Raw genomic sequence first — 27840 nt, 5'->3', positions numbered from 1 at the left:
GTATACTTAAATGGAGCTCCAAGTCTAATTCAGTATTTCAGTGATTATTTAATTTCTCTTTAAACAAAATAGACTGTTACATTTTTTTCTTCTACCATATATAGGAGCTGTTGAGGTTTCCTAAACTTCATGATGCCATAGTCGAAGTAGTGACTTGTCTTCTTCGTAAACGGTTGCCAGTTACAAATGAAATGGTGAGCTATTATTTTCATAAGTCATCATTGTAGTCACTATTAATAAACATGTTTTTGTACAGCATTATGATGAAAGTTTAGGCGTGATGTTTTCCAGTATGCTGAGAAGGAAAAAAAAGTGGATTTCAGTCTTATTTCAAAAGAAACTTCAATAATTCTGATACAAAGTGTATTTTTCTTCATATTTTAATCATTACTAATCTGCAGCCACAGGTTTTCATGAAAAGGGAGTTATTGAGTTTGTGAATAGCTTTGCTTTGTTATGTTGGAACAGTGATCTACTGGAAAGTTAGTTTTATCTCTAGCCCCAGTAAACTGAGGCTTTATAACAGGCTCTTAATTTCATGCTGATGTACATCAGGATAATTTGGCCACCTCTACTTTGCTTGTTTGATGACCTAATACTTTAATATCATAGTTGCTTGCTTTTATTTTGTGTGTTGCTGCTATCCTTTAAAATAAAAATGCTAAAATTTGTAGAAATATAAATATTTGAAATTGACCTTTTTGTTTTCCTTTCTGGTTACTAAAAATGCATTAGGATATTTGACTCAGGATGGTGAGCCCTAGTGGAGGTTCACTAAGAGGACAAAAGCATCCTTGGAAATAGAGAATGTTAAGTGCTGCTGCTTAGTTGTTCCCCGAGCAAGCATAACCCCTAGATGACCTCAGACTGTACACACTAATGTCACAGAATCATTGGAATTTCATTTGAATAGATCCTTTTTACCTGCTTCTTGACCTTTTAGTGTTGTTCTGATTCCTGAGATTTGTCGGGATGGTGAAAATGAAGAAATTACTGTAATCTCTCTGCAGTGCTGAGATTAAATTAATTCCAACCTTCCTTTTGATGATTGTCCCACTAGGATTTTGAACCACATATAATTTATAATATTTAAACTAGGTGCTTCATAATTAAGGTTCATCAGTCATTACCTCAGGTCTTTAAATGTATTCTTCACCTAAAGTTAACATCTTTATATCTGATTCTGAAATATTTTCTTAATGTTGAACCTGACCTAGAATATTGAATGACCTGAGGTTTAAGTACCAAACTTGCATTAAGCTTTGGAACTTAGATTTGCATAAGGTAGATAACTACCTTAATCATTTCCCCCCCTAGAAGTGCAGTCTCAGATACTGAAGTAGAAATAATTCAAAAGATAGAGCAAATTAATATTTGGCATAAGATTTATCTGTTTGGGTATAATTATCAAATATTTATTTAGGCATCAGTTTCCTGTACTGTCTTTTTTAGAACTATCTAATAAGTTTTATATATAATTTCCTAAAGTAAAATTAGGTTGAAATATTTTTGTATATAGCCTAATTTTATATTTTTTTAGGTCCATAACTTAGTGGCAATTGAATTGGCTTATATCAACACAAAACATCCCGACTTCGCTGATGCTTGTGGGCTAATGAACAATAATATAGAGGTAAGTACAATCTGAATTATCTTTTTTGAGAGAAAAACCTCTTATAACTCAGTTTTATCAAATATGTTGAGCACGGGGTAACTATAAAACATACATGTACCACCACATTATTGTCTGTTATATGCTAATAAGTATGCCAAAGGCATTATTTTCTTAAATTTAATTCTCAAAACCACCCGGAGGCATTGTTCTCCTTTTCTGCTTATGGAACTGTAATGCAGAGAATCTGGGATTCACTGCTTTAGTGTGAAGGTCTGCCTGGCTCCACTTCAGTAACTATTGCAGTTTATTCAGGTTGAAGTACATAAAACAAAATGAATTCCGAGAACTACCTACATTATACTAGATTTGGAAAAACAGTCCTCTTTTCACTGGGGTGGCTGCATTTCATGGATCTTCTTTTCCCCCATTTGATGTTAATGTTGCAAGTTGCATAAGACCTCAGATGGAGCCAAGACTGGTGGACAGAGCAACTGATCTTACGCTGTTTTTCTCTCTGTGACTTTTATCCAAGAACAGTAAATTTTTCTGCTACTCCTAATATAGTAGGACCTCAGAGCCCCCTTCTATATCAAACTTCCACTTATGCATATGGATGGAAAGAATATTATAAACATGGAATTTGGGAACTGCAGGGACCCTGGGTTATGACTTCAACCCTTTGGTTAAACTAACAGATAAGGAACCTGAGACCCACAGATGGTAACAGCTGTTGCTTTAGTGCTTATTTTGCTGGGCACTATTGGAGGAAACAAGCATCTTCTCTTTAACAGGTACACAGAACTCTTTATTAGCTACCTAGCTGAAGTGATTCCTACTTTCAGAAAAATTCTAAAATGCACATGAGTAAGGCACTTAAACACTCGGAAAGTAGACTAGATAAAAGTTATGTTAAAATTAGCATGTAGACACCATCTTAGGATAAGGATTTTTAGTTCTTACAACATCGAAACCAACCTCATGGAAAATGTGTGTCTGGAAGTTTTTGTAATTAAGGACAAGGTCATTTATGATGTGATGTCATTCAGATCAGTATTTTTCTACAAGTGTGAGTATCTCTCTGGTTTTAATGAGTCTGCACCAAAGAACTTTATGTGACTATTCTCATTTAATCTGTACAATAACCCTACGAGAGTAGATCTTGGGGACCTGTGCAGTTAACAAAGCAAGGAAGCCACGACTGTCGGGCTCTAGGGCCAACTAAGGTCATAACTGCTTGGGACTAGGGTGAGAATTTCTAGTCCTTGGATCCCCTGCCTTTTGCTTTGTGTCCCTCTTCAAAATGTACATTTCAACATCTTAAAAGTTATCATCTACTGTATTTTTTTATCGCTGAATTACCTCCCATGAAAAAAAACGAAAATGGGTCAAATTTTGGTCAGAAAATTTTATTAAATCACAAAATGTCATTGTGAAGCTTTATTGACTTAACAGCTCTTCGCAAGTTTGAAAGTATTCACGAAGAGCTCTCTACTTAGGAACGGTTTTAACGAAATGCTTTTTTACTATATTTGATGCTGCCTGTGAGTCTCATTTATCTACATCCCTGTATATTTTCTTGGTCTTCTACCGATCATGGTGTTTATTCAGTACCCGTTGCTTTGAATATAACAGTTTCTTTAGCTACTTGTACTAGAGTTACTTTGATAATAATAGCAAACTAGAAGAGTGGGCAGCTGATCAGTCTGTTAAGTCAGCCAGGTTACAGAAAGGACTATCAGTTTTCAACACTACATTTATAACCTGGAGATGGTTTAGGGTAAAGAAAGTGGACCATTCTTACAGGATAACCTTCACCACAGATATTTTTAAAACTTATGGTTTTGTGTGTGGGATTTATGGGAATATAACATAAAGTTGTATTTCATGAGATTCAGTCCATGGCTCCTCATTTTAGAATTCCTCATACAGGGGAGCCACTATTACTGACAGTTGTGTTGTATCCCTCAGGTGTGTTGGGGCAGAAAAAAAGATTGAGAAGCATTGGGTTAAATGATTTGTTTGTTTTAAAATATAATTATGGCATGAGTTCCAACAGTGAGAGGATATACTGTAAGTTATTACATACTTTTCAATTAAGCTGAACATTTTTTAGTAGGCTTATATCTCAGTGCTCTGATAATCAGTTTTGTTTTGCATGGTTGTGTTTTATAGGAACAAAGGAGAAACAGGCTAGCAAGAGAATTACCTTCAGCTGTATCACGAGACAAGGTAAAAAACAATTTTTAAAGCATAGTCCTATTATGCAAAGATGGATTGGCAAGCCTCAGAATATTACTTCTAGGAGTAATTTTTTCTCTTCTCCTTTAATATTCCATTGGGGCTATTTCATTCTTTGAGTAAAATTATGCAGGGTTTAAAAACAGGTTTTGAATAATTTAAAGGTAATGGTATTTTTACAGAGAGCAGGCTGATGGTTGCCAGAGGGCGGGGGGAGGTTGTGGAGCTGGGTGAAAAAGGTGAAGGGATTGAGAAGTGTACAGATTGGTAGTCACAAAATAGTCATGGGAATGTAAGGTACAGCATATGTTATCTAGTCAGCAATATTATAAAAACTATGTATGGTTCTAGGTGGGTACTGGAAATATTGGGGAACTCTTTGTAATAAAGTATGTGATTGTCTAACCACTGTGCTGTGCACCTGAAACTAGTACAAGATAATACTGAATGTAAACTGTAATTGAAAAATAAAATTAAAGATAATAGTATTTTTAATGCATAAAGGTGGATGGATTTTAAATGTCCAGCCTTATTTTTAAATTCAGTGACTTTATCAACTTAAAATTAGTTGAAATGACTAATGACTTTATTATAATAATAAGGCTTTTTGGAGAGGGAGACAACAATATGCACATAACAGGTTAATACCTACTTTAGTTGCACGTATTGTTTGTGTGTATAAAAATCCAATACCTCGAATTCTTTTCCAGAAAAGATTTTACCAAATTCCAAAAATAAAAATGAAGTTTTTGGATTTTCCTTATGTATGCATCTGAGAACAGCCTTTAACAAAGGTGACATCAGTACAAGAAATAAGGCAGAATAAACATTAATTTTATGTCCCATGATTACTTTTGTTTTTCATGTTACTTTATTATTTTGATACAGGCAGGAAAATTCACATTTATAGAAAGTTTCTGAATGCATTTTGGCATCCTTGATTTTTTTTCCCTGCATTCTTTGCCTTTAGTCTTCTAAAGTTCCAAGTGCTTTGGCACCTGCCTCCCAGGAGCCCTCCCCTGCTGCTTCTGCTGAGGCTGATGGCAAGGTCTGTTGTGATTCTTAGTCTAAGCCTGCATGCCTAGTTGTTTGGTGCAACATAATCATCTGGAAACAGTACACTGACAAACAATATTAATATGGACTATATACAGTAATGTATACGTATGAAGTAAGTTATTCTTGACATGCTTTTGCTTGCAATATAGATGATGCACACAGAAAAACAAGTTAAAGAGGAAATTATTTTGTACTTTTTGACTTTCAAGCCATTGATACTGAAATTTTGCTTGTTAAACTGCATGTTTTAACATATCTTTTAACAGTTAATTCAGGACAGCAGAAGAGAAACTAAAAATGTGAGTCTCTTGTTTCAGAATAGCAATGTTGGTACCTTTGGTTCTCACTGAAACACTGTTTCAGAACCACTGAAGAACCTGTCTGTACAGTGGCATCTAATGGTTCTCATGGAAACACTGTTTCAGAACCACTGAAGAACCTGTCTGTACAGTGGCATCTAACTTGTCGTCTGTGTTACGTCTTTAATGTTGCTCTTATCTAACCCCTTTAAGGCGGCATTAATTCTAGTTTTAATGTTTTAAAATAATAACAATAATAGGCTTTCCCACTGTTTTCTGTTACCTTTAAGAATAGTTTTGAATTTAGTATTTTGTTTGGGAATTATAATTCCAGAGATAGAAATTGTACTTTTGGATATTTCTTTAAAGGTTCTGAGATATGTCTAGTACTCATGCTTGTTATGCTTCCATTTAGTTTGTACCTGTCACCCTATACATATAGCTTAACATGAGCCCCAACAGCTTAATATAAACAAGGGGATTGTGAGAGTTTGCGACTGTTGATTCTTGATAACCTTTTTAGGGGAAAATTAATCTAAATTTTTCAGACCCACTGTTCTGGTTTTTCTGCCATTTAGCTCCTTTCTTTATTGTCCAGATTTAAGGTTTTGAACCTCAGACAAAACCTGATAAATGTCTTCTCTCAGCCCACTGTGCTAAGACCTCGAGACAACCATTCCTTATGTGTTATTTCACTCATGGCATCATCCTGAATTTGCTTAAGATTTTGTTACACCATTCATGTATAAAGACATTTTAAAATTAATGTGTAAATATACTGCCTATATTTAGATAAAGCTCATCTTAACGGAGACAAAACTTAGGCCAGAATGATACCCAAAACTGACATTTTTAAATAACTGTCATAACACTCTTCTGTTAAGTTTATATAAGCCATTTTTGTCTCTATAAATTTTGGATGTCATCTTATATCCGTTTTATAGTCTAAGATCTCAATGAGCATCTGATATCTTAAATGTTGATGAATTACTGTTTTTCTTATTATCGTAGTCATTTTCCTTTTAGAAATCAAGACTAACGTACCCTAGAAAAGGTGAAAAAGCAGTTGTGATTAATGGTAGCACTAGATTTCTCTCAGCAGATCCTTTCTCAAGAATATAGACGTTGAGGGAACTTGTGTTTATGTTACATTTCACATTTTAGGCAGCCTAAGGTCACTGTCAGCCTAAGAATCATGGGTATATTTTTGTTTCTTTTATAAAAATGTTTCTACTTTTATCCTATGATATTTTGTTGACTAAATGTAAAGTAACTTGAGGAATACATAAACTCAAGTTTTGGAGACTTGAGTTCTTAGGACTTTTGGAGAGATCACAGTTCAACAGTGTTTAAGGTTACATTGAAGAAATTAAGCTGAGCAGTATGTTTTTCCTCATGCTTTTAATGAGCAGTCTTGTTTTTAAAGGCATCTTACAGTTTTTCTGCAATCTAGTGTAAGAGAGTTTGGAAAAAATGAAAAGCTAGCAAATGCTAAAGAAGGTTATACAGGCCAGCGCATCTCTTTCTCACCTTGTCATAACTCCAGCTGGGTACTGGATGTGTGTTCTCCTTGACTACTGTGAAAGAAAATGAACTTGGTTTAATTGTGGTCAGATTTGATATGGTTGGTAGAGACTCTGGAACATCTGTTTTCTTCCAGCTTATGTCTGGAGGTGGTGGGGTTGGAGATGCTGTTCAAGAACCAACAACAGGCAACTGGAGAGGAATGCTGAAAACGTCCAAAGCTGAAGAGCTGTTAGCCGAGGAAAAATCAAAGCCAATTCCAGTTATGCCAGCCAGTCCACAGAAGGGCCATGCTGTGAATCTGCTGGACGTGGTAAGCCGGGAGAGTCTGGTTGAGGACTAGTAAGGTAACCAGTTACTAGGAAAACGCACAAAAGGCAAAAGGAACTAAATGTCTCAAACTCATTGAATTCTGAATGCTAAATATTTCCATTTCAAAATGGCACAAATTTTTTTTTTCTTTTCTCGCCCTGACCCCATCTAGCCAGTTCCTGTTGCACGCAAACTATCTGCCCGTGAGCAGCGAGACTGTGAGGTTATTGAACGACTCATCAAATCATATTTTCTTATTGTCAGAAAGAATATTCAAGACAGGTTGGTAGTACATAATGAGTCAGACTGCAATACTGCTGGGTGATTCCATAATCTGTTTTGAAAATACATGTAATTTTTAAATTTTAAGTTTTTATTCTAACTCAAATGGATCCTCTTATGTTTTGCTTTGCAGTGTGCCAAAGGCAGTAATGCATTTTTTGGTTAATCATGTGAAAGATACTCTTCAGAGTGAGTTAGTAGGACAGCTGTACAAGTCATCCTTATTGGATGATCTTCTGACTGAATCTGAGGACATGGCACAGCGTAGGAAAGAAGCAGCGGATATGCTAAAGGTATTATTGTGGATTTTTTTTTCACATTTGGGTTGTAGATATAAACATTTTGTTATTTAAAATGTATTCTGATCCTTGGATATACATCTATAGCCTTCATATGATGTTGGTACATGATAGAGATTACCCCACATAATTCAGATTCTTTGATGTCATAAATATGAGTTTATAATTCTCATCTTCTTTAATGCAGGCATTACAAGGAGCAGGTCAAATTATTGCTGAAATCCGAGAGACTCATCTTTGGTGAAGAGAACTACGTAATAGTGAGACTCTTTTGACTCGAAAATTGCTAGTTACTGCCTACTTGAGTAGATTTTTATTTATGAACTCCTGTGTATTCAATGGTATGAATTGCTCTGCTCATATGAAGACTGGCTATACACTGAAAATCGTACTCTGTGTTACAGAATGGAATCACACATTTAATCCAAATAATAAATGGCTGTTTCTAAAGTTTCCCAGTATATATAAAATACATCAAGTCTTTCTTGTGACAGTTTCATTTGAACTTAAAAATATTAATGTTCTTGTTGTACAAGCAGCTTGCCTGTGGATAAGATGACCTGTGTAATCTGTTAGTAGTCTTAAAGCTGCCGCCATAGTCCAAGAAGAGCGCACCAAGACATTTCATACGACTGTACTGCATGACTAGATAAACTGAGCTGGCTTTGAAAGATGTGGGTTGGCAAGTTACTCACACAGTCACTGTATTCCACCTGTCCTTTGATTTAATTTTATCTCTGCAGTCTTTAATGTGTTAGTAAGAAAGCTGGATGCACAGAGGATCTGTAACAATGACAATGGTGGGTGTGCATAATGTGTAGCTACACAGCCCTTCCACTTCTGTTGTCCAATTGCCCTACTGCATTAAAATATCTTTGATTCTTACTTAAACCTAGAAGCATGAATTACATTTTCCTGTATTAAAAACAACCATCTAGACTTGGTGATGACCAGTTCCTTTTAGTTTTTAGAGGTTCTAAAATTTCCCCTTGGCTTTCAAATGATAGTAGTAATACAGATACATCTTTAAACTGGGGCACTTACACCATGCTCCAAGATTCACTTGGAGGTGGGACTTAAAACCAAATACTGTGCTGATCGATAACTATTAGTTAGCAATAGTTAACTTTTGCTTGTTTGACCAAAGTTGGTATAACAATATTTGCCTCTTTTACTTCTTCTTTATACATAAAACCCCCAGCAAAATACATTAGAATAGAGGTGTAAAAATACTGGTGGAGCCTTTAAAGAAAAACATGCAGACACACAAACTCCTACTGGCTTATAGACAGCTAAATTGCACCCACGGGCTTGAGGGTGAGGTTTAAAACATATATACATTTTATTAAAATTCCTCAAATTTTAAGATAATGGTCAAATTCTTAAGGCTCCATTGCTAACATGTTAAGTAAATTATACACTGCAAATATTAAATTTTCTTTTTAAGTTACAACATTTACGAAGGACTGTTGGCAATATGAATATATCTGTTAACTTGAGCTTATGGTACCCATTTACTAAGAAACAACAGGCTCACCAAGTTATCTCAAGCATAAAAAAACCAGATGCAGTCTGACATATGGTACTGTGAATTCACTAGTAGCACCATCTTGATAGAACACACAGTTCCAAAATGTTTGTTAGTGCACTTTAATATCACTCTGCCATCGTTAAACATCCACTTTGAAATTACAGCCATCCATGATTATTTCAGACAGATCAGACGACTACCATCTTAGCCTTTTGACTTTGTAAGGGGAAAAAACCCTTCTAATGTACTTTTCTCCAGCATATCAAACATTTCCAATTAAAAATGTTCCCTTTAAGGACATGCTATGGTAATGCACTTTCTAGTTCTGCACACCTTGTACAGAGGAAAACAAGAAAGATATGGAAAGAGAAAACCTTTGTTGGCCCTTAAACTGAGTGAAGTTCTGAAATGTGGAGATGATCTATGACCTTTATAATGGATACTTGTACGTTCTTGCTGTGTAAATAAAATTGCTGGTATGAAATGACATTAAAGTTTATCAATAAATGAATTCTTCCTCACTTTACTCCCAAAGGTTTAGATAAACTCTGGGTTTTTAACATATAAATCTAATACAGTTTATATTGTATGAAAGTTTTATTTAAGACTTTCTTATTAAATTCTAACAATTCACTGAAGTATTATTAATGTCCATTTTTTTGCATATGAAGACAGTGACTTGCTCCAAGTCATCCAGGTAGCAAATGGCTAGAATTTGAATAAAGCCACGCTTTGCTGCCTGTAAGGTTTTCCAGAAATTCGGTGGTGAACCATTCAGTATGTTTGTGCCTTTCACTTGATCCTTAGGGAAATGGGGTGCTATTACCTTATTATATGTGGAAACTTCTGAAGATTTAACTTGCCTACATGTATAGCTTAACTAAGTCTTGATATATATCCTTTAAATTTGACCTGAAAACTCCCCTTATCCGAGTATCTTTTGATATTCTCATGTAATTGGATAGCTGGTATAACAATATCTGCCTCTCTTACTTCTTTGGTTACTTAAGTTTTCAGTTCACCTCAAGTTGCAGTCTGGTTGGGGACAGAAGGTGAAACTATAAAATATTGCTACCTTAGTAACCTAACAAAACAGAGCTGTGAGTAAATTTAGTTTCACTGAAACACAGGTCAGGGAGTGGAAAACAATTATAAACCTGAGAAGTCAAGTACTGATTTTTAATCTTTTCTTTGAAAAGAAACAACTTTGCCCTGGCCGCATGGCTCATTGGTTAGAGCATCCACCTGGGGACCAAAGGTTCACGGGTTCCATTCTGGTCCAGGGCACATACCTGGATTGCCAGTTCGTTCCCTGACCCAATCGGGGCACGTGCGGGAAGCAACCAATCGATGTGCCTCTCCTGTCGCTGTTTCCCTCCCTCTCCCTGCCCCCCTTACTCTCTGAAAAGCAATAGAAAAAATATCCTCGGGGGAGGATTAAAAAAACAACTATTTTCATTGTAGTTTCTAATGCCAGTTATAGGTATCTGACTTTTCCCTTTTTTAAGAATGACTATGTTTGCTTCTTAACGACAAAAACCCAGTTTCCAATACTAGACTTTGCATTTCTAACATGGATGCTAGCGCTACTACTGGTTTTGGGATAATATAGACACTGGCGAGGTCAGTGAGATAGATACTTGATATAAGTGTCCGAAATTCCTTACACTGCCTCTTTTTCATTGTTCCTCCTCATGTCCAAAAAGGGGAGAGCAAGATAGGATTGGAAAGATAGCATTTAGTTTTTTCATAAAGTATAATTTTTAAAACATTTACCCTGGAAATCATGGTTTTCTATGGTAATCCTTAATGTTTAAGGATCAGAAAATAAAAATATCCCATCATTACACAAACAACTTATTAACCAACCTATATAAATAAATTACTCACACTGTGAGGTCTAGAGTATACTCCATTCTCTGCTGATTTGTATGAGGTGTGTAAGTTCTGTATCCAACCTTTCGTATGTCTTGAGAATGAAGTTTGAATCGCCAGAAGGATTTTTCATCATAGCTGAAGCCATTTTATAATGTAGTAATTCCTTTTTCCTATTTTAAGTAGTGAAAGTCCATTCTTAAGAATATGTTGTCCAACAATCAAAACACTTTCAGGATTCGTTACTTGTCTGTGATTTATACTGACACCACCTTCTGTTATCATCCGATACCTAAAAATAGAAATACTTAGTAACTAGAGCTATACATACATTTAAGATAAATAAAAACAGGATGATTTTTCCAACCCACTAATTCCAGTTCAGTGTTGCACGCGGCTGGAGCTTTTCCCAAGCAGCTCAGAGTGCAGGCAGGCACCAATCCTGGAAGGGTGCCCTTCCATCGTAGGGCACGCGCACACACTGATGTGCACATCTTTGGGGGGTGGGAGGAAACCAGAATACCTGGAGAAAATCCATGCAGACGTGGGGAGATCGTACAAGCCCTGGCCAGAAATTGTGGGGTTTTTTTCCTTATTAACATCATAACAAAATGGCATTATTTGAGGACCTGCTGTTAATAGTATTAGCTACAGAAATCTTTAGGAAACTTGCTTGTGAAACTGCAAAATCCCTTCCAGTTACATTCTGAATCTAAGCAAATAAGGGCAAATTTTGTTAAAATACAAGAAAGCAAAACTTTCTCTTAAAAAGTTGACTGATTTCAGAAATGAAAAATCGGTCACTGATTTAATTCTGGATTACTAACAAAATTTTGTGATGGCCTATGTAAAGTAATTAGGTTTTATTCAAGCTATTTATCATCCAATTCATTCAGTAAACATTTACAGAGCCCTTACTATTCACTAAATATAAATAGTACTGCAAATTAGTGGAGAGCGCCAGACAAACAAATGAACAATTATGACACACTGATTAAATGCTGTAAAGAGCTATGAGCGGCTGCGCTAGGAGCACAATGAGGGGTGGGAATTGGAAATTTTCCTGAAAGGAGTCACGGAAACTGGGAGAGTAAGCTGCAGTTATTTGTACAAACAAGATGAGGAAACATGGGAGTAGCTAGAAAGAGGCAGATTTCAGTAGGAAGGAGGGCTAGAGCATGAAAGGCCTTGGAAGTCCTGCAAGGCAAATGTTGGTTTTCTCTTATCTGAATATGTTACCAAATAAAATTAAGAAATGACTACTAGGCATGGTTTTAGCTCAACAGTAAGGACAAATTTTTTTCCTCTTAGGAAGTGTTACCCATGCTGTTAAGTTTCCAGATCATGTTTTACACTTTGTTTAAATGCACAAGCCAACCTTACTTAGCTTATACGATCCAAAAAATTTAAGTATTACTTAGATCTCTGGCTAAATCAGATAAGGTGTCATCTTAAGTAGCAGTAAAACTTCCAGAATCAGTAAATCACTAGAACAGTTCAGAAGGAAATGAAAAATGCTTCCAGTGAGGAAAAATCTTAGATGCAGTACTCACTGTGGGAGGTGCAGAACACCACCCTCAATTCAGTGCCTATTAAGTAAACTAGCACGTTAGGAAACCAATAAAGTCGAGTGGCAGGTGATACAAAGACAATGGATATTTTCTCTGTATAGAGTAAGGCTCTTCAGGATGGAGGCAAATAATCCAAAACAATTGGAAAGAAAAACCCCACCCACCATTAACAAATGTCCTTCATAACTATGAGCACGGACTGGTAACTGTTTGACTTGCGCTAGACGCCTGCAGATGAGCGACCCGGCGCCTTCCGGGTAACTAGTGCTCTCCTGCATCTCACTTTTCATTTAGAAATGGATAAGCGTCGAGTACAAGCCGAGTGACTTTGAGGAACGCCTCGTTCCCTAATACCACAAACTCAGGAACTGAAATCTACTTCCTTCCTGAATAAGAATAAAATTCACAAGAGGGATAATTGTATGTAGTTGGTAGTAATAGTCTTATGAAGTTACATCATATGCTTATTTCATTTTCAGAAATTAATACTTTAAACAGGTTGGACAACCCCCCTACTCCCCCAAATAAAGAGGATACAGACTGAATATGAGGGGGTTCGTGTGACTGTCCACTTAGGGCCTCTGTTCTTTTGATCTCAAATCATGACCACCCCTGAGCTGACTGATCCCAGTGTATTTATTGACTATACTGGTTCCTTAAAGGTAAGCTTTTCCAATGTTGGAGGAAAAACTGGGTTAGATTTAATAAGAAATAGTATAGTAGTATTATTAGACTTCACAGAAAATTTAAGCTATTTTCAGCAAAAAATAATCTGAGTTTTCACTTTATTCTCAGACCAATCTAACTCCTGGAAGGAATGAGATACCATTAAAGCACTTTCAGGAAAACACCCTCCCTGGAAACACATGCTGTGAATTTTAACATTTATTACTGAATTAACCGTGAATCAAAGTTAAATAATCTTACCCCCGGGGACCATCTGGAATGGCATTTGCTTTGCGGCATGTATCTAGGACACTTGTTCCAGGGTCAAGAACTAATTCAGAAAATGCAGCTTCTTTAAACAACTCTTTTAACTCTTGATCAGACATGACTTCCAGTGCATCTACGCTACTGTGATAAAGGGCTTGTGTACACCTGAAAAGCAGATTGAGAACAACATCATATGAGTGCTTGTTCAGATACACATTCTAACACCCAGTATCCAATTATGAAGTGCCCATTACGTTCTAGATGTAAAGGTTTTGAAACAGCAACACTTATCTTGTATAATTCATAAACTTAATTTAGGATCATCTTTCTTCATGGTAAAGAGGCTATTTTAAAGCAACTAAGGCACACATTGACAATCCTTGTTAGTGGTGAAGGACAACTCTAAAGCAGTGTGGCTCCAAATTTCCCAAGTCTATTGACTAAGTAACTTCATCAGTGTTAATTGTGTTATTTGAAAAGGCCACCTTTTAGCGGAATCCAGCCCTTCTTGTCCATGAACAAGCTTTGTGACTTCTGCAGCGAGCCGTTTCTGAGGACCCCGCTTTTCTGGCTCTTTGACATGCAGCTGCATAATGTGGTCAATCTCCGGAAGGGGCAGAAAAGTGAAGAGCTTCAGGTACCTTTGGGACAAAAAATAAAGTGTTAGATTTATATCACGTACCTAATTTTTATCTCTGGCTCTCTTTTGAATTTATTTTTAATTGTGGAACATAACAAATATGCAGAAATGTACCGAACATAAGACAATCATACACATGCCACTTGGACTGAAGATGTTATTATTTTGCCATTTTTGTTAAAGATCTTTTCTTAAGTCACAAAATAACACAGGTATAGATGAAGGCCCAGCCCCATCGTATTCTCCTTCTTGCCCTGAAATAATCAGGGCAAGATTTGTGTGCATTCTTCCCAAGCACGTTTTTACACTATGTTTTCTCTGCATGTGTATACTATATTGTGTGTGCACCATCCCAAGTTGAGTCTCCTTCCATCACCATTTATCCCCCTTTACCCTCTTCTACCTCCCCACCCCTTTCCCCGGGCAATCACCAGACTGCTGTCTGTGTCTATGAGGGGTTTTTTCTCTTAATCCCGTCGACCTTTTTCACCCAGCCTCCCAACCCCCTCCCCGCTAACAGCTGTCAGTCTGTTCTCTGTATCTGCGTCTGTTTCTATTTTATTCCTTTTCACTAGATTCCACACATAAGTAAAATCATATGGTTCCTGTCTTTCTCTGACTGGCTCATTTCATTTAGCACAATACTTTCCAGGTCCACCTGTGCTGTGGCAAAAGATAAGCTGTTCTTTATTATGGGTGAGTAGTATTCCATTGTGTAAATATCCCACAGTTTTTTTATCCACTTATCTACTAATGGGCACTTGGGCTGCTTCCAAGTCTTGGCTATTGTAAATAACGCTGTAACGAATATAGGGGTACATATATTCTTTCAAATCAGTGTTTAGGGGTTCTTCAGAGATGCTCCCAGAAGTGGAATCACTTGGTCATATGGCAGTTCTTTATAGGCCTTTACCTGAGAGAAACCTACAAGTTCCAAGACAATGGAACTTTTGATTTTTTACATTTCTTCCAGCGATCTACTGTCAAGTGTACTTGAATAAAAGTTTGTCTACACTTGGGAGAGCACATATTGGCAACCTAAGTATCATATATGATAAATGTGCCAAGAAACATAAAAAGCAGCTTAATAATTGATAAATTATTCATGATTATTCATGTTGTTTTAATGAAAAATGCTGTCCATGATCCTGTTTTTTTAGTAGCTATGTGACGACTAAGTCTGTGGTCAACTATGTGGAGACATTTTTGCATTACTGCTGTCCATATTATAAATCACTGGAACAAGAATTGAGGAATTAAAAATCCTTTTGTTCATCTTTAAATTTATTTAAATTTTGATTCTGACATACTCCTTCTAAATTTGTCATCTTGCTAAGAGAAATGTCCAAGATGGATATAACTGATGTCTTCAGAGCATTTCACCCCAAAGCAGCAGAATATACATTCTTTTTGAGTGCACATGGAACATCTTTTAGGACAGACCACATGTTAGGACACAAAACAAGTCTCAATTCATATCAAGCATCTTCTCTGACCATCATGATACGAAACTAGAAATCAATCACAAGAAAAACACTGAAAAACACACAAGGACATGGAAGCTAAATAATATGTTACTAAACAATGAATGGGTTAACAATGAGATCAAGGAAGAAATCAAAAGATACCTTGAAACAAATGAAAATGAGAACACAAAAGTCCCAAATCTATCGGACTTTTCTAGCAATCACAGTGGTTTTCTGCTTTAACCAACCAGAAGCGTTTAACTTTAGAACAGTTCCAAAGTTACGATGTTCTGTGATGTAACTGTTTATGCATTAAATAGAATCTAAGTTAAAAAACAACAATCCCTGCCCAGCTGGTGTGACTCAGCGGTTGAGCATCGACCTAGGATCCAGGAGATTGGGGTTCGATTCCCGGTCAGGGCACATGCCGGGGTTGCGGGCTGCAGCCGATCAATGACTCTCTCTTACTGATGTTTCTCTCTCTCTCTCCCTCTCCCTTCCTCTCTCTGAAATCAATAAAGATATATTTTAAGAAACAAAACAACCCAAAAAACTATAAAGCATACATTGATTCAATGCTAAAATTATGAGCTTATGAGCTTCATTTTTCCCAGCACACTATTAAGAACTCACCTTTTTACCAAATCATCTGGCTGCCTGACAAAGAATTGATACAATTCAAATGGAGATGTCCTATCTCTGTTTAGCCAAACAGCATTGCCAGCAGACTTTCCCAGTTTTGCTCCAGTTGTACTTGTAATTAGAGGAAGAGTGATTCCAAATACGTCTTCTCCAGTCAACCTATGCATAAAGAAAACTTCATTATGTATCTCAGTGTGGTCTCTTGCTCTACGAAGCTTCTGTGCCCTCTTCAATCTGGATCCTTGTCTCTCTCACTGCTTTCACAGCATTCACTCTGTTCTGGCATTTGTCACGCTGAACTGCCATTGAACCAGTGACACTGGGCAAGCCAAAGGGAGGTGCTTATCTAGGGCCTAGAAATGTTGCAAGGCTGGGTGGGAAGAGGAGAGAAACCTGGGTGATGGGAGTCAGGTAGAGACACTCAAGGAAATAAAGGGATTTTTAAACAAAATGAGTAACACATGGGCTAGCCCTGTGGTTCGTCCCTAGCTTCATGGCAGGTGCAGAACTAAGGCAGAGGCTGCTCAAGAAGCCTGTACACGCTCAGATACAAACACAGAGGAGCAGTTTCCCAAATCAGAAACAAAGAGCTACTCAGGGGCATTAAAACATACAATCAAATCCTGACTAGTGGTCTATTTCCTGCCGAGCTCTAGAGTACGCCCCATACCTAATACTTTAGCTCAACCCTTTCGTTCTCATTAGCCAGTGATGATAACACCATTACAGACCCTTCAGAGAAAACACCAACGAGGACTTAAGCGAAGGGCGTCATTTCACGATCCTAATCGTACACCAGCGGCTACTGCGTGTGTAAACTATTCGGTCCCAGGATTTCCCCCCCCCGGGTCTAGAGGCGCTTACTTGTTGATGAGCTCGTATCCCGACACGATATTGCCCAGCTGGTCGGACCCGCCCAGCTGGACGCGGCAGCCGTAACGCTGAAACAAGTAGTAGAAATCGTAGGCCTGGAGCACCTGGTACAGGAACTCGGACAGGCTCATGCCCTCGGCGCTCCGGAGCCGCGCCTGCACGCTCAGGCGGCTCAGCAGCGTGCCCATGCGGAAGTGGCCGCCCACCGCCGCCAGGAAGTCCACCAGGTGCTGCTGCTGGTGCCAGGCAGAGTTGTCGAGCACGGTGAAGCTGCCCCAGGCCCGCCCGTCAGGGAAGAGCCGCTGGTGATGAGCGGCCAGGGTCTCGAGCCCCCGGCGGAGGGCGCGCGCGTTGCTGCCCACGCGCTCCGCGTCCAGCGCCTCGCGCTCTTTGGTGCGGCCGCTGGGGTCTCCCAGGCGCGCCGTGGCACCTCCCACGAGCGCGATCACGTTGTGGCCGGCTCGCTGGAAGTGAAAGAGGCCCAGCAGCGTCAGCAGGTGCCCCACATGAAGCGAGTCGGCCGTGGGGTCGAAACCGCAGTAGACAGTCTGGGGAAAGTTGCCCGCGACGCTGCGGTCGAAGAGCTCTGGGAGCTCTACCTTCGTACCCTTCTCGGGGAAGAACTCCTTAAACAAACCCCGAGCCTTCTGCACCGCCAGCAACCCCTTATCGCCCGAGTGGGCCTCACGCAGCCCCAGGGACAGGACTCCCAACGGGCCCGGGGTACAAAACCACCGACCCGGAGAAATGCGCCGCAACATGGGCGCCGCCATATTGGAGGTGGGGCGAAAGGGATGCCGGGATACCCTTACGCCGTCCAGGGCCCGCCTCCGACAATTTCGTCGTGAAGGAGCCTCCGCGCTTTTGTGCGCATGCCCGCTGGAGTGGGGCGGGTCCCTAGGTACGGAGCCGGCGCGCTCGGCAGCTGCTGGAGTTCCCACTACTGGGGGGACGGTTCCGCTTCATGTGCAGCCACTTTAAACTCCCTAGAATTTAATTTCTTCATCTGCAGTGTGGGTGTAGGGCTGTTGTGAGGAGTAAGGAAGTATTTGGCACGTGGCGCGCTACAAGTGTTAGCTTCTGTTTAAATTTCCCCTTTAAAAAATTGTGACGCGCAGCTTCTTTGAAGTCTTGTTTGTATACAGAAACTTGTTCCCGGAGGTTGTGAGGGGTTAGGAATTGGTTTAAGTTTCTTGGAGAGAGACGGAGTTGGGGTTAAGACGCACACAAGGTCCTCATCCTGAGTCCCAGGCGGAGGGGAGCGCCCCCGCCCCGGTGTTCGCCGCGCCTCCAGGAGGGGGCAGCCTTGTCCAACACACAGGCGGCGAGAGGACGTTCAACGCGATGAATGCGGAAAGCCCTAAATTTTACTTGTTTTAAATGACAGGTAAGCAGGTGGGACATAGCTTCGGCATAAGCGGCTTCAGATTAGTAATCACATAGCCACAGCTTTGCCAGGTGCCATCGGTACTCCGCTCACTAGGGCTGGGGTTCTGCTGGCAGCTGGCTGGCGGGGAGTCTGCTCCCACACCCCGCTTTAGAGTCTCATTTCTAGGACTACGTTCAAGACCAGCTGTCTTGGGTTGAGTTCCTTGGGAAGCAGACTCAAACTGGAGATTTGTGCGCAGGAAGGTTATCGGGGTGTGCTCTTGGGAATATCTGTAAGGGAGGGATGGAATCACAATAAAGCAAATCACATGAATGTTTTTGTTTCTCGGTGCATATAGAAGTTATGTTCACGCTATAGTCTCTAAAAAACGATGTACATACTTGTATTTATTATTGCTAAAAAAAAAAAAACACTAACCATTATCTGAGCCTTCAGTGAGTTATGTTTTCATTGGTGGAGGGTCTTCCCTTCGCTCTGTAAAAAACGCATTTGTGAAGCACAATAAAATGAGGTCTGCCTCTAAGAGCATTCGAAAGGCACAAAAAGAGTCAGCATTAACAGTGTCTTAGCTAGTCTCTCACAGCTGGTGCCCAGCAGTTTAAAGGCAGGCAGTCCCAGGTAATTCCGGAGCGTTCATCAGTGGCACGTTACAGCAGAGGCCTGGCTGGGCTGAAATGTGAGTTGCCTAAAGGTCACAGCGAAATGACTGCAAGAGGAGCAAGAGGAATTCTGATCATTATAATCACTATAAAATACTATTTCCCACTTGTTTTTTCTCTTCTCTGGGAGACTGGAGGTCTGGGTTTCTTCTGGAAGATAAGTGAGGACATAGGACTCAGAAGGAAGTGGATCGGAACAAAGAATAGAAGTTGCAGTTCATTTCAGAGATTTAGGGGTAGCCTTTCTTCCACTTGAAGTATTTCCAGGATATTCCTATTTCCTACTACTTGGGAAAACTTCTAAAAGCTGGCTTCAATCCTTTGTTGTCAATAAATCAATCTGCCTCATAATTTCATCGTTTCTCGTGGGTTCGCTGTTGCCATTATTCTTGAAACTTACACCGTAAATCCCACAAAACCCTCCCACCCTGCCCACCCTACCTGCAAGCTAATTGCTTCCCTTTCATTCCAAACAAATTCCTTCCAGGAAGTTTCCTCTGCATTCGGTGGGACAAGAGAAAAATGCTCTCACTACCCAGGTTCATCCTACCCCTAAAATGTCTTAAGATGTGAGAGCAATAATGCTTATCATCCTCACAAAAAGGAAAAGGCCATTACATTTGGTTGAAAGCATAATTTTAGCCCGGCCGGCATGGCTCAGTGGTTGAGCATCAACCTATGATCCAGGTGGGGGGCGTGCAGGAGGCCGCTGATCAACGACTCTCTCATCCTTGATGTTTCTCTCTCTCTCCCCCTCTCCCTTCCTCTCTCTCAGATCAATAAAGACACCCCCCAAAAAAGTATAATTTTATGTAGGGAAAGTGCCTTAAAGCCTAGTCTATGCCCTTTTCTTAAAGTGGCTCTAATGCTTTTTGAACTGGTGATCATCTTAATACTCAACCATTTTTTTAGAAGAGATTAATTTCTTTTAAAGCTGTTGGCTATAGGAGGATACTGACCAAAAATAGTTACTAAATGTGCATTTACTTTCTGTCTTGCAGTTCAGAGAAGGGTAAACACCTGCTCTTATTTTCGTTTAAGCTGATTTTGACTTAACTATATGCACCTGGTCACGTCCTCGCACATCTGAGTATTTGATATTTATGAGATATTTATGGCATTGTTTTTCTGTCCTTTATCTTTCCCCTTCCATTCTATCCACTTAAGCTAAGTAAGCTGTGTGTGTCAGTGCCTGGGGGACAACAGGGAGGAATGCAGAGTAAACCTGGAATTTTTTGTGGCTTTTATTTCACAATATTAAAAACCTAGAGGCAGGATAGAGTATGAGGAAATAAGCTTGGAGAAGCAGAAGAAAAAGAGACAGGGTGGTCCTTATTAAAGAGGAACCCCAACCTGGGCAAGAGAGCCTGGGCTGTTGGCCCCATTTGCAAGAGGAGCTGTGCATTGCCCCCTGGCTGCAAAGCAATGGTCTCCTAGGACACTTCAGGCCTGGGGTTCCCAGCCTTACCTAAGGCTCCTCTGCTCCATGGCACGCAGGGAAATGAATGCCTGAGTGCCAGCAGGAGGCCTCGGAGAACCGCTGCGGCCTTGGCCTACAAGGATGGTTAGAGTGACCAGAGAGATTGGAGATGAGAGAGATTATTTCCTGGGCATCATGTAAAATGATGAAATTTTAGTTAAAATTTTGGGAGGAAGGAGTCCAGTAATGATGGAAGCAATCTTCTACCATTATTGTGGGTTAAGGACTGAGAAGTTTGCTCATTCATTGAAGAAATACTTACTGTAAGTATTTGATGAGTCAGCCACTATTCGAATGGCTTAGGACACATTCGTGAACCGAAGGAAGGTCTCTGACCTCACAGAGATGGAATTATTGTGTGAAGTCATATTTTTCTTAGCAGTCCTGTCCCTGACCTCATGGAGATGGAATTGTTCCATGAAGTTACATTTTTCTTAGCAGTCCTGTCCCTGACCTCATGGAGATGGAATTGTTCCATGAAGTTACATTTTTCTTAGCAGTCCTGTCCCTGACCTCATGGAGATGGAATTGTTCCATGAAGTTGCATTTTTCTTAGCAGTCCTGTCCTTCACCAACTTTCTCTTTCTGACCCAGGGTCCTTTTCCATTCCCCACCTCCCCCAAGCCTTGGAGCAGAGACAGGGAATGACTCCAAGGCAGTTGCTGAGGGACCTGTAGGTTAGGGTGGGCTGTGGGAAAGAAACATTGTAGGGATGTGCCAAGGGAAGGAAGCCCCTTCCTGAATAGACAGAGTTAAAGGGATCCTGGGCCATCGAATTAGAACAGTTCTTCCCCTTCAGTCTGCAGTTGTGTCTTCCTTCGCAGGGGCTGCACTGCTTTTTGCTCTCTCAAGTAACTGAATGTTTTTCCTCAAATAACCCTCCTCTTGCTCTGAGTTTGGTGAGAGCTGGTGTCCCCCACACCAACAGTTGGTTTCCGACTCTTTGCTAGGGTCATGCTTCGGGGTGATTGGCAAGCCCCAGGAGTGGTTGATCTGTTTGCTAATGTGATGACAAAAGTGGGCTTGTCTCCTAGAAACAGAACCTTGGAGACCCCAGTTGTGATTGTATTTTGTAGAGCTTAGTTCAAAAGGATAATGTCTTCAGACAAGATAATTTTGGAATTTCTCTATTTCTCAAACTGCCTTAGTAATTTCCTCATCTCTCTGACATAGTGTATAAGTGAATCCATCATCTCATCATTGCCCTTCCATCAAGGCGAACTGAATGTATAACTCCACTGGAGAAGTGAAACAAGCAACCCGTCTAGGTTTTGTAGAGCATTTCCATTTCAATTCCACCTACTTTTGTCTTTCTCTTTTCCGTATCTTTAACCCAGGCTTTATGCACTTGTGTTGTAAGCTCTGTATGCTCAGTTATCTAATGAGAAACAAGTCTGGAAACACCTCTGTAACCGCTCTTCTATAATATTATAATAGAATAAATACCTTGCATTTACTTGCTCCAAACAGAAAAGTCAGACATTACTTCCTTCATCCTCAGAACAACAAAATGTGGTTCTGTGCTGTGGCAGGAAGAGCTCTGGTCCAGGACTCATGGGCCCAGGTGGTGTCACTCAGGGCCTTAGTGTCCTCATTTTACAGGTTAAGGGCCCAGATTAGGTTATTTCTAAAGTCTCCCTCAGCTTTAAAATTCTGAGGTTTTTTGTTTTTTTTTTTGCTAATACATTAGTCAAAGGTCACATTTATTGTTTCTTTATCTTTATTATTTAAACTGCCACACTAGAGAGGGGGTTATAAGTGTTTTAGTGTTTGAAGTGGCTGGATTCGGAGACAGCAGGGACTGATCTTAGAAAACTAGAGATGTTAGAAGATCTAAAGCATATCTTTACACAGATAGGTCAGTGATACTCAGACAAGGGGTTGGGTAGCCTTGCAGAATAAAAGATCCACAGGGAGAACCTTGGTAATGCCCCACAGCCGGTATCCAGGGAAGAGAAGGAGATGCAGCTTTCTGACTTGGATACATCCATGGTGAGAACTGGCAAGGTGACCCCTGAGGTATAGTTGATTCCAGGGGCAGGAATAATCATGGTAATACCAATAATAACAGCAAACATTATTAAATGCTATGTGCAAGGCACTGTGGTAAGTGCTTTACATGCATTAATTCTCACCAAAAACTCGAGAGAAATTTCGTTATTTTTAGCTAGTTCACAGGTGAGGAGACATCAGTACTTGCATCCAGATCTCTCTGACAACAAAGAACATCTTCTTGGCCACTCTGTACAGATCGTTTAGTAGTTTTTCATTCAAGAGATAGGTGTTGGATCTGTGTTAGGTTCTGAGAATTCAACTGATAGGAAGACAGATGACCCTTGTACTTAATGTTTAGCAGGAGTTTACGGTTGGATGGTGCTGCTGACAATCTCAAGCTTGCTGTGAAATGCACATATTAGGCCATTTTAGCCTGATAGCATTTGTCTTCATTATGGTGGATTGACATTTATTCCTAACTGCTTCTGTATGGCTTTGTGTGCAGCAGAGGCTAGAAAGCTAAAAGGTATATTGTCCAGAATCTCTTGTAGTTAGTTCTAACCGTAAGTTGGGTTCCTCCAATCAGATATACCCATGAGAGATGTGGAGGCAGATGTGTGGTGGAGGCCTCCAACCAACTTTCCTTCCTTCCACTGAGAATGTTTAAGTTCTACTCTCTTACCAAATTTCAATTGTATCATACAGTGTTATCAGCTATAGTCACCATGTTATACATTAGAATCTCAAGCCTTATTTATCTTACAGTCATGGGTCATTTAACAATAGGGACACTTCCTGAGAAATGCATCATTAGGCGACTTTATCATTGTGCAAACAATACAGAGTGCACTTACACAACCCTAGATGGTCTGGCCTTCTACACACCTAAATGGTAGAGCCTGTTGCTCCCAAGCTACAAACCTGTACATCATGTTACTGTATTGAATACTATAGGCAAATTGTAATACAATGGTGTTTGTGTGTCTAAATATACCTAAACATAGAAAAGGTACAGTAAAAATACAGTATAAAAGATACAAAATGGTATACCCATATAGAGTACTTACCATGAGTGGAGCTTGCAGGACTGGAAGTTGCTCTGGTGAGTCAGTGAGTGCGCCGGGAGTGAGCGTGAAGGCCCAGGAGGGCATCGTGGAAGAGGAGCTGCAGGACACTGCGGCGTGTGCTTGTCGATATGCTTGAAAGGCGTGAGGTTCTCACTGTGCAGGATTAAAAAGGGCTTCAGTTTATAGCTTGCAACATTGCCCCCCAAGCAAGACTATGATTCTGTTCTTAAAAGTCTTGAAACCTGGCACTGACTTGGCCTCCTATGGACGTAAGGCCCTTTCCAGAACAGGGAGAGCCCATCCATACTGAATATTTGCTCTGGCAGGGCATTTTCCTCCACCATCAGCACATCTAGAGTTTACAAAAATTCATCAGCTGCCTTCACATCAACACTCAGAGAATCACCACTCACTTTCACATTTGTAATGAACAATTCTCGAATCATTTAAACCACCCAGAGCCAGCAGTAAATTCAACGTTGCATTCAGGTCCAGCCTTTTCACATCGCAGACAAACTTCTGCTTTGGCAGCGATGGCCATGGTGCTGAGAGGAATACTCTTCTGTGCCTGGTCTTCAATCCAGGTCAGCAGAAGTTCCTCCAGGTCTGATACACGCCCTTCCTGAAGTCTGCTTGTCTTGCTGTTGTCAGTGAGGCAGAGCCTTTAACAGCTTCCGTCACGTTGCTCTCGCTCTTCAAGGTGGTAGCTGTGGTGGGGTGGGACATGCCCGACTGGTGAGCATCGACCTTCGTGGTCCTTACTTCCAGGTCAGTTCAGTGTGCCTCTTACTGGCAACATTAGCTGTGGATTTTGTACCCTTAGGGGCCATGATGAACAAAACAATACAAGACGAAGTCAAGCACAGGAGAAAGTGATGCAATCAGGTGCGTAAGCAGCCGTCCGAGCCTGCTGCTGGTGTAACCCGGCACACTGTTTCACAGCAAACTTTGTTTTTAATAGGTAGAAAGAGTACACTCAAAAAGAATGATAAAAATTATGATGTAATACATATGTAAACCAGTAACAGTCATTTGTTCTCATCACCAAGTATTATGCACTGTACATAACTGCACATGCTATACTTTTATACGACTGGCAGCGTAGTAGCTTTGTTTACACCAGTATCCCCACAAACACGAGTAATGCATGTGCTGCAACGTTATGAGGACGGCTCACTAGATGATGAAATCTTATGCTACTCAGAAAGACATGCAATTTAAAACTTATGAATTGTATATTTCTGGAATTTTCCATTTAATATTTTCAGAGCTAGGTTAACCAAAGGTGATGGAAACTGTAGAAAGTGAAGCCATGAATAAGGGAGGACTACTGTACTGTTGAAAGAATATATTATGTGTGGAATAAAATATCTACAAATTGAACTAAAAATATAAAAATAAAAATTCTGATTTCTAATCCTGTGTCCTAATGGATAAATTTGCACCTGCATGGGGCACACACACTACCTTTTAGGATGAATGCCTTGCAGTTCAGAACAGTGTGCAGACCAGCCACCCTCTGCAGTGATCAAGCTCCCCTGCTCCCTCCTAAGGAATGTTTTAAACTAGTTTTTGATGATTTTTTAGTTTTCTTAATGCCTACATATAACTCTTCTTACTTTAGGCCTTAACTAACTTTTCCTTTCCTTTTCTTTTTAATCTTCGCCCAAGGATATTTTTTCCATTGCTTTTCAGAGAGAGCGGAAGGGGGTGAGGGGGGGAGAGAGAGAGAGAAACATTGATGTGAGAGAGACACATCGATTGGTTGCCTCCCGCACGTGCCCGGACAAGGGCTGGGGATCGAGCCTGCCACTGAGGTATGTGCCCTTGGTTGGAATTGAACCTGGACCCCTCAGTCTGTGGGCTGATGCTCTAACCACTGAGCAAGACCAGCAAGGACCTTAACTAACTAAATACATGGTTTTTCTTGTTCCTTTCTGACCTCTGTCTTATTTCTTTTCTTTTGCTCACCCCCTTTTTTTTTTTCCAGAGAGAGGAAAGGAGAGGGGGAGAGAGAGATAGAAACATCAATGATGAGAGAGCCATTGATAGAGCCCGCAACCTGGGCATGTGCCCTGACCGGGAATTGAACCCCAATCGCCTGGATCCTAGGTCGACGCTCAACCGCTGAACCACGCCTGGCCGGGCATACCCTTTTTATCTGCAGTCTTCTTTTCTCTCAGGCAACCTATTTCCTATTACATTTTAACATTTGAAAACATATACATTTACACTGACTTGACAAAAAGTGTTCCCAGCAATACTGACAGGACATGCATGCAAGCAAGGAGGGAATGATTTATTTTAGAGTCAGTCCACTTGGATTCTGCCCAAGGTGGAAAGAACCTGGAACCCATTCAAAGACTGGAGAAATTACCAATTGGGTGGAAAATTGTAAAGTAAACTGGGACTTCCCACATCTAAAAATATATAAAGGAGACATGAACAGAAGTAAAACCTGTATTATTTTTCATTAGAAAAATAACTCTTTAAGACATAATAGGAGCTGTGATCTCAGCCATCGGGCCATCATGTCCTAAGGCTGATGTCAAAAGCCTGTGGGTTGACTTTGTGGCACTTAAAGAGAGGTCCAGAAGGCTGAGTTGTGGGTGATTTTGGCTATTGGTCCTAACTTAATCCAGAATGGCTACTGTGATCTTTGCAGATAAGGAGAATGGAGAACTGGGCACTCTTGCGACTCCCAAGGACTGACTGAAGCTGGGGTCCTGGCCTTCAGTCAAGTCTTTAGATGGGAGATCTCAGGTTTCAACGCCACATGTTGGCAAAATGTTTGCTGCTCTGCCAGCCCTATAGAAGTCTCCCAGAAAGGCTTTGGGAACTGTCAACAGAGCTAGAGAAAAGTCAGTAAATTCTAATGGACCTCTCAAACAGAAACAGACAACTTTCTCTGCTAAAAAGGTGACCAAGAAGACTGTTAAAGCAAAAAGCTTTGTTCTACCCAGAGAGAGAAAAATTCGTTCCCTTCAATCCTCCAGATTTTGAGAGTTTTGACCTGCCTGAAGAACACCAGATTGCACAGCTCCCCGTGAGTGGAGTGCCTCTCATGATCCTTGATGAGGACAGGAAACTTGAAAAGCTGTTACACTTGGGTCCCCCTTCACCTCTGAAGGTGCCCTTCCACTGTGGGAGTCCGATCCGCTGCAGTCTCCCTCAAGCATTTTGTCGACTCTGGATGTTGAATTGCCACCTGTTTGCTATGACTTAGAGATTTAAGTTTCTTAGTGCTTTATAGTTTGTATGTATTAGTAGTTTGTACTCATAAAGCAATTCTTTAATAGAAAAAATAAAGCGAAGTCCAGTTTTCTTCCAGAAGACAACCACTGTTACCAGTTTCTTCTGCATCTTTCCAAATGTATCATATTGAACATTAATAATAACATACTAGACAGACTTCTGCATCTTTTTTTTCATTTAACATTATATATCTTGGCAAAGTTTCTAGTCAGTACAGAAAGAGCACCCTCATTTTTTTATAATTTCATAAAAAGCTGCAACTTTATTTCCTTTTTAAAAATTGAGATGGGTGTGCCTCAACGGTTGAGCATCGACCTACAATCCAGGAGATCCCGGGGTTCGATTCCCAGTCAGGGCACATGCCCGGGCTGCGGGCTTGATCCCCAGTGGGGCGCCTGCAGGGGGCAGCTGATCAGTGACTCTCTCTCATTGATGTTTCTAACTCTCCGTCTCCCTTCCTCTCTCTGAAATCAATAAAAACATATTTAAAAATTGAGATGTAATTGACATGTAACATTCTATTAGTTCAGGTGTACAACATATGATTCAGTATTTACATATGTAGGGGTGGGCAAAAGTAGGTTTACAGTTGTAATACAAATAATACAATAATAAATAATACAAGAATAAAACTCTGTGTTTCCTGTATCCAACACTGTAAACACACTTTTGCCCACCCTGTAATGTGACATGAACACTATAATAAGTTTAGTTAATATACATCAGCATAATTACAAAAAAGTTTTTTCTTGTGATGAGTACTTTTAACATTTACTCTTTTAACAACTTTCACATATGCAATACAGTCTTATTGACTATAGTTACCATGATGTAT

General features: G+C 40.1%; 2 protein-coding genes and 1 pseudogene across 15 annotated transcripts in view; 2 read left to right on the top strand and 1 right to left on the bottom strand.

Annotated features, from left to right (window-relative positions):
- The window catches only part of DNM1L (dynamin 1 like), a 46841-nt gene extending 37048 nt beyond the window's left edge, over positions 1-9793 (top strand). For 2 of the 8 annotated variants that reach the window (XM_081130227.1, XM_081130229.1), the window contains 9 exons: positions 105-194; positions 1541-1633; positions 3788-3844; positions 4824-4901; positions 5179-5211; positions 6872-7048; positions 7220-7329; positions 7463-7622; positions 7816-9793. In XM_081130227.1, the coding sequence (XP_080986353.1) occupies positions 105-194; positions 1541-1633; positions 3788-3844; positions 4824-4901; positions 5179-5211; positions 6872-7048; positions 7220-7329; positions 7463-7622; positions 7816-7872 (855 nt within the window). In that variant the 3' untranslated portion in view covers positions 7873-9793. The remainder of the gene's footprint in view (positions 1-104; positions 195-1540; positions 1634-3787; positions 3845-4823; positions 4902-5178; positions 5212-6871; positions 7049-7219; positions 7330-7462; positions 7623-7815) is intronic. The other 6 variants (XM_081130233.1, XM_081130231.1, XM_081130230.1 and 3 more) reach the window with 3 other exon arrangements.
- YARS2 (tyrosyl-tRNA synthetase 2) lies at positions 29-17946 on the bottom strand. Of its 6 annotated transcripts, XR_013998297.1 has the most exons (7): positions 17151-17940; positions 16278-16445; positions 14024-14179; positions 13533-13703; positions 11050-11326; positions 6742-6788; positions 29-295 (listed from the first exon to the last, which is right to left on the bottom strand). XR_013998297.1 is itself a non-coding variant. In XM_081130235.1 (5 exons), the coding sequence occupies exons 1-5, from the start codon at positions 17930-17932 to the stop codon at positions 11167-11169; spliced, it is 1437 nt and encodes a 478-aa protein (XP_080986361.1). In that variant the 5' UTR covers positions 17933-17946; the 3' UTR covers positions 9271-11166. The 6 variants fall into 6 exon arrangements, 2 of the variants coding, with proteins under 2 accessions (XP_080986361.1, XP_080986362.1); XR_013998298.1 differs by lacking the exon at positions 6742-6788; XR_013998299.1 differs by lacking the exon at positions 29-295 and having other exon boundaries at positions 6603-7093.
- Positions 17947-26393: 8447 nt separating this feature from the next.
- Positions 26394-26984, top strand: LOC308553190 (securin pseudogene; annotated as a pseudogene). Its single transcript has one exon. The product of its transcript is annotated as a securin pseudogene (transcript).
- The last annotated feature ends 856 nt before the right edge of the window (positions 26985-27840 follow it).

The sequence above is a fragment of the Miniopterus schreibersii genome (genome assembly GCF_964146895.1).
Source record: "Miniopterus schreibersii genome assembly, chromosome: 2".
Classification (NCBI taxonomy): domain Eukaryota; kingdom Metazoa; phylum Chordata; class Mammalia; order Chiroptera; family Miniopteridae; genus Miniopterus; species Miniopterus schreibersii.
The sequence above is the reverse complement of the archived record's forward strand: the minus strand, read 5'-3'. Positions and strand labels throughout refer to the sequence as shown.